Source organism: Lycium barbarum, chromosome 5, assembly GCF_019175385.1.
Source record: "Lycium barbarum isolate Lr01 chromosome 5, ASM1917538v2, whole genome shotgun sequence".
NCBI lineage: Eukaryota > Viridiplantae > Streptophyta > Magnoliopsida > Solanales > Solanaceae > Lycium > Lycium barbarum.
This window is the reverse complement of record NC_083341.1, coordinates 140,391,043-140,397,894: the sequence shown is the minus strand read 5'-3', so window position 1 is coordinate 140,397,894 and position 6,852 is coordinate 140,391,043. Positions and strand designations below refer to the sequence as shown.

The 6,852-nt window shown below is 30.3% G+C and overlaps 1 protein-coding gene across 1 annotated transcript; it reads right to left on the bottom strand.

The window, feature by feature from the left end:
• Positions 1–717: 717 nt before the first annotated feature.
• Positions 718–6,592, bottom strand: LOC132642837 (uncharacterized). The gene is made up of 5 exons (XM_060359862.1): positions 6,124–6,592; positions 2,293–2,350; positions 2,120–2,203; positions 1,485–1,626; positions 718–1,088 (listed from the first exon to the last, which is right to left on the bottom strand). The coding sequence occupies exons 1-5, from the start codon at positions 6,527–6,529 to the stop codon at positions 810–812; spliced, it is 969 nt and encodes a 322-aa protein (XP_060215845.1). The 5' UTR covers positions 6,530–6,592; the 3' UTR covers positions 718–809.
• Positions 6,593–6,852: the final 260 nt, after the last annotated feature.

Sequence of the window (6,852 nt, the reverse complement as noted above, 5' to 3'; positions counted from 1 at the left end):
TTTCTTTCTTATTTTGCCAATTAAATTGAAGATACTGTTAAGCGAATAATGGGGTCAATTTACCACAAGAGTTATAGACCTCAAATAACACCTATATATGACAATATTGTCCTGAGAGACCTATGGAAAAAAGAATATATAAATGAACTAATAATCTGTTTAGTCAAGCTTTTAAATTTTGCTTACTTTGTTAAAGTGTTTTTTCGAAAATGTACTTTTGGAGAGAAACAATTTGTATTCAGCTAAACAATTTGAAAAATACTTTTATCAATATTAGAACAATAATTTGTGCGTGCCAAGCTTTCAAAAAAGTGTTCCATCTACTTTTCCAGCTTTTAAAAACAATTTCTGCAATTACTAATAATTTTTTTCCCCTCTAAAAGCTTGATCAAATACCTCAACTCTATAACATATACACCTTTTTTTTTTTTCAAAAAATAAGCACCTATAACTTTATAAAAACTCGGTCAAACAAGTTGTAAGTATTGGCTTTACCAAGATACATTTCTTAAGCCAATAGTTAACGACTTGTTTGACCAATACAACATAAACTTCAGCACATATCATACATTTTCACAACTAATCATCAGAAAAATACATTTACAACTATAATTAGAGATAAACTAGGAAATAAATACAACATACAATTCATAATTGATAGATGCAAGCAAAAGCAAATGGAAAAAAAAAACAGCTTAAATAAACAAAAACAAAGAATGAAAATTTTACAAATGTAAATAATAACTTTATGAAAATCTTTCCACAACAGAAAACTAAACAATAAACACACATAATTAAAAATAATTAACTTATACATGCCTCCATGGTCTTTCAGCAAGATTTACACAATCTTTGTGCCTAAAACAATCAACCAAATGGTCAATTGTCATTCCTGCAGCTTGCATGAATGAATAAACAATTACTGGTCCAACAAATCTGAATCCTTTCTTCAATAAATCTTTGCTAATTGTTTCTGCTTTTGGTGTTCTTAATGGAACATTTCTTGGATGTCTGAATCTGTTTATTATAGGTTTGTAATCCACATAATTCCACATGTAGCTGCTGAATGATCCAAATTCTCTCACAATCTGCATACGTTAATTGATTAAAGAGAAAAAGTAAATTAATTAACAACTTGATATCGTAGTAATAGCACGAGCTAGCCATTTTTCAGCCCTGTAATTGATAAAATAGTCACTTTCATGTCATGGAGTTTCACCTCTTGAACTTGAAACTCCATGACAGTGGTTATTTTTCAATTATATGAATTGAAAAGTGGCTATATGTGGATATATTGATATCGTAGTAATAGCACAGGCTAACCACTTTTCAGCCCCGTAACTGAAAAATAGTCACTATCATGTTATGAAGTTTCAACGGTCGAAATCGGAACTCCACGACGAGGGCTATTTTTCAATTACATGAACTGAAAAATGGCTATTTTCTGAAATTTTGGTTGAAATGTAAAGGACTTAGGAACTTGCCTTAACTATGCACTTGGCATTGTCAACTATGCATCTAACTCTGCTTTCTGCTAAATTGAGTGATGTATTTGAGATTAATTCTTCAATCTCTCTCTCCCCTATTTTGGCCACATGGTTCGCATTAAATCCACCAAAAGCTTCTCTACATTAAGAAAAAGTGTTTACCTTCAACACTATAAAATAATTTTTACATTATCAAATCATTTAAAGGATTACTACAGATAATTGTTAGTATAAGTAGAACTAGTAACCTGAAAATAAGACAGACAACTTGCTACAACAAATTAAATTATACTGGTAATCATGCGCGCATGTACAATTTCGGCCATGGGTTCGAAGAACCTAGTAACTTTGATCTAAACACAGTATTGTCCTACGAAATTCATTAACTATGTACAAATTATTAGTTAGAATCCAATAACTCAAAAATGCTAGAATTTTGAACCCATAAATTTCAAATTCTAAAAATCCACCTTGCCGGTAACGTAAAAAGAAGAATTATACTATCAATTAGTATATATAAGTTAAATAAAACAACATTCTTGAAATTTCTCTTTATGTAAACTAGCACAGTAATATAAATTTGAGCTATGCAGGGTAAATTTAAGTAAAAGTAAAAAGGAGAATTTATGTACCTTATTTGTTCCCTTCTCTTTAAAATTTCAGTCCAATTGAAATCCATCAGCATTCCACATAACGCAAGAAGCTCGAATAATTGACTGTTCAATTTATTTATTAATAAACTTTTCAGTAGTTATCACTGTTGTGTAAATTAGTAAAATGAGCTCTAAAATATAAAATTACTTACTGGTCATCATAAACAGGAACTCCCCAGCAGTCATCATGAAACTGTACATAAACCTTATCTGCATAGAGCAAATTCAAATAAATTAGTCTTTGATAAAGAATCAAACTCTAGAATTTTAAGTTAGGATATGGAGTATCACTTACCATATTATTCTGACAACATATGCATTGTGAATAAATATATATTTCACTACTAAAGACACATATTTTCCGACATGTTTCTGTCGAGCGCATTTCTGACGGATTTTCAATAAAGTCTATCAAAAAATGCGTTTTTCTAGTGGTATTTTAAGAACTTGTAACTTCAAAATATGCAAGAGGGTGCTTGTAAATCACTAGGTACCCTAGCTCGGCCAAACATTGCCCAACAATCCCACGCCTTTCTTAGTCGGACCGGCTCAATCGGCAATTTTCGAGAAGTCTTTTTGAATTGAAAGAGTAGGAAGCGGAACTAGAAAAAAACTTTCTTTATCTTTATGGACAGTAACAGATTCAAGATTTTCATTCAGGGAGTTCGGAAAAAACAACAGAAGCTAAATATAAAATATAATGTTGTTGATGGAATTGAACCCAGGACGCTAGAGACAATTTTGAACACCCTGAACTGCTTGAGCTAACCTTTTCTATTTGTTCAGGATATTCAAAAGTTAATATACGTACGTAAACACAAAAAATCTACCTAAATATACATTATAGTTTTCTGCCGAGGGTGTTCACCCTCTAAATCTGCCCTTGTTTATGGATAACCAGCTAATTCATTTTAAAAAATGGTTAGGATAACCAATTCATTTTCGATGAGTCAAAATTAAAAACGGAACAATTAGAACATGAGAATAGATCTAGTACCAATCCAGACTACGAGTGCATATATACCTATACAATGTTTCAAACTTCGATATTTTAGGAGTTGATTATCCCTCTCGACAATAACAAATTGAAGTAATCAATAATTTACTAAGTTTCTGATATGACTCACGTATTCATGTACACACCAGTGATTAATTAAGTTTTATATAGTCAAGCTAAAGAAAGTGAGTGCGCTCTATTACCGTGCCCATAATATATATATCTTATATCTTATATATATATATATATATATATATATATATATATATATATATATATATATATATATATATATATAAAAGTAGGACAAAGACCCGCTGACGTGCCGCTCTCCTAGGCCAGCATCTCTATTTATCTTTATTCTCAAATTTTTGCCTTCATATTAGATTTTAGTTGTGTTAATTAATTAGTAAAAAAGGATCTGATATATCTGTTCCGAATAGTTGTGTCCAATTTTTAGAACGTTGTGTCTTCTACGTAGTATATAATTGTCAAAATTTGCCTTCAGTTATTAGGCATATATATATGTTCTAATGGATAGAATATTGTATTATTAGGCATATATATTTGTCTATGACCTTCAGTTATTTTTGTTATTATCACGTTGTTTCCTAGAAAGTATTATTCATTTTTTAGTTCATGAAAGTATATAGTCGTTCTAATAATCATCTTTATGGCAAGTCATTAAGTGTAACTTTCCTGATTAATAATGTACTTCTATAGCCTTTATTGAGAATGTGACTTATGTGCTTTTGACAACATGAATTGCCATGGTTAAATTTAAGGCGTAGGTAATAGAGTGATAATGGTGGTTCCTCTACCGAACTAGAAGATAATGAACAGAATACCGAAAAAGCTCTGCCAAGGTATTATTATATTATTATTTAGCAATTGATTTTTTTTATATGGAAGCTTCGATTAAATATGTTTGTTTAGTACTCTTAAAAGTTCATGAAAATAAAGTTGGCTTTTGAGACGCAATAAAATCTCCATGAAAGTATTATTTTGATATTGTATAAACAATATTTTTAAAATTTTAAGCTTGGTCTGAATTTTATTATTCAGTAATAACACATTTTTTTTACCTTTACGTGTAGAATTAGGATAAAAGTTGGTACAACTTATTTGTTATTACTATTCACTAGATCTTTTTTTGTATATGAATATAGGAAAGGGAAAAAATGATAGTTATTGTCTTCCAGAGATAATACTTTTTATATACACAAAATATATGTGAAGGAAAAATTTTACAACCAGAGAATATATAGAAGATACAAGAAATTAATCAAAGAAAAATACTTTTACAGAATTTATTAGAGGTACCTGAATATGTGACTATGCTAAACCTTTCAAAATTAAATTAAAATATTAACATTTTTAAATTTACGAAAATCTGCCTTGTATTTTTTTTAATATTAATTTTATGTTGGAACATTCTTAACATTTCTAAATTTTTATAAGAATCTTGAATATAAAAATGATTAGTCACGAGCTCAATGAGGTCATTCACGACTATATATACACGCACCTCTTTGATACACAGACCTTCAATTTAACAATCCAAACCTCTAAACATAGATAACGATTTTGCAAACTTTTGTGGACCATACTATAACCACCACAGAAAATTATTCCACGGATTAATTTTAAAATATATTACATAAAGTACTATATTACAGTTGGCATTATGTTGGTCAGAGTTGCTAGAATTTTGGTACAAATCTAGTGTCAACGAAGGACATTTTATTGATAACTCAAATGATCCTACTACCAAATACCTGCTACTAAAGTAAGATACTCACAATCATTAACATCCTTTGTTGGCAAGTTTCAAAGCTTATGTTATCTTTTTTTTTTGTTTTGGTCTTATCTGCTTATTGTGAGCACCGAATAGATTCTTATAATTAGGTCCTACATAGTTTCTTCGACCCTGTTCTATTCACAAGTCAACTTCTATTGGAAGAATGTATCATTACAGCATAATTTATACACCAAACTTTAGAAGAGTAGAAAGTAATTTTACAGCATAATTTATACACCAAACTTTAGAAGAATACCTCGCAGTGTAAAAACAGAGTTAATGGTCAAAAACACGTCGCACTATTACTTTTTCGTGAGTTTCATACTCGTTTAGATGTTCCCTTTTCGTATCTAAACTAATACCATCTATGTATTAAAACACATCTCGAAACTGACTAGGCTAACTATTAGTTGTTCCCTTTTTCCTATCTGAACTATCAACTAGGTGTATTTTAATACATAGATGGTGATAGTTCAGGTAGGAAAAGTGAACAATTGATTGAACAACTAATAATTGGGGTATAAAACTCGAAAAATAGTTCAGGTCTGTTTTTGACCATTATTTTTTTTTAAATGTTTATATCTACGGTTAATCCCTCATATAAAAAGTGGGATTTATAATATAAGACATGTAATTGTTGGTGACCTAATTATCCTGAGTTATGCATCCATGATCTATGTATAAGAGACATAGTTTGATATATTATCTATGCATCCATGATCACATGTACGTTTGATCGACAAGTTCCCTTTTACTGAGATAAATACCTTTACTATTAGTGCAATGTAAGTGAGTTTAGTAAGTTATTACTCTATTTAACGGATTATCATATCAGATTTATTATAAAAAAATACCTGCAGGGACAAAATTACAGTTGACAAAGGGTGGCCAGTTAAGCACCCTTCGTCTCAAAACTGTACAGTATATATGTAATGGTCAAACATAAGTTGCTATACATATATATTAAATCTCAAACAATTTTAGGTGAAATTCTTGACTTTACTAATAATCATTTTATTGTAGGTCAATTTAACTTAATGACGCGAGAGCCTTATAACTGTTAGTGTGCATAACTTAAACTCCTAATATAATCAAACACCATCATATAAAATGAGAATAAAAAAGTACTAAAAACCATAGTCAAACAGTAACAATATTTCAAGAAAATCTAAAAATGAAACTTACCACTACTACTAGTTATCCAATTGCACCTCCTCATGAGTTCTTCTTCAGTACTAGGACTTGGACTAGGATTACGAGTTGGACTAACTGCTCGAGCCACATTCTTGGACGTGGCCGGACCCTCTTTTTTCTCCGTTGATGACCCGATTAATCGGAGTGCCAGAGAGATTTTCTGATCCAGCGGAGTGATTGAAGAAGAGTCCGTAACAGAAGAATCATTTGAAGTTTGTGATAGAGATAAAGAAAGTGAAGAAAGTGAGAGAGAAGAGCCTGTTTTATGTAGCCCTATAGGGTATATTTTCTTCCAATGTTTAGATAATAAGAAGTTTGTTGTATTATTGCTTCTTGTCTTCTCTTTTTCCCTATGTTTCTCTAATGCATTATGTTTTCTCACACTTTGCTTAGACATTTTTTGAAGAAAAATAAATTATAAGAGGCTATGGATTGTAAAGATGTGAGACGATGATTGAAATATATAAAGATTGGACTTTGAAGTGATGGGATAATGTGAAGAAAGAATGTTAATTAAAGGAGAAGTTGGTAGAATGTGAATCTCATAATGGAGCAACTATTTAGACTTATAATTGAAGCAAATTTGATTTGAAAATGGTTTATGGATTGTAAAATATTACTTGTTCAAAATGGAAGGTTGAGTGTTGAGGTGTTGGAGAAGTGTAGTCTTTCCAGAAGCTCAAGATTTTTAGTGCAAAATGTTAAAATTAAATTTGAGAA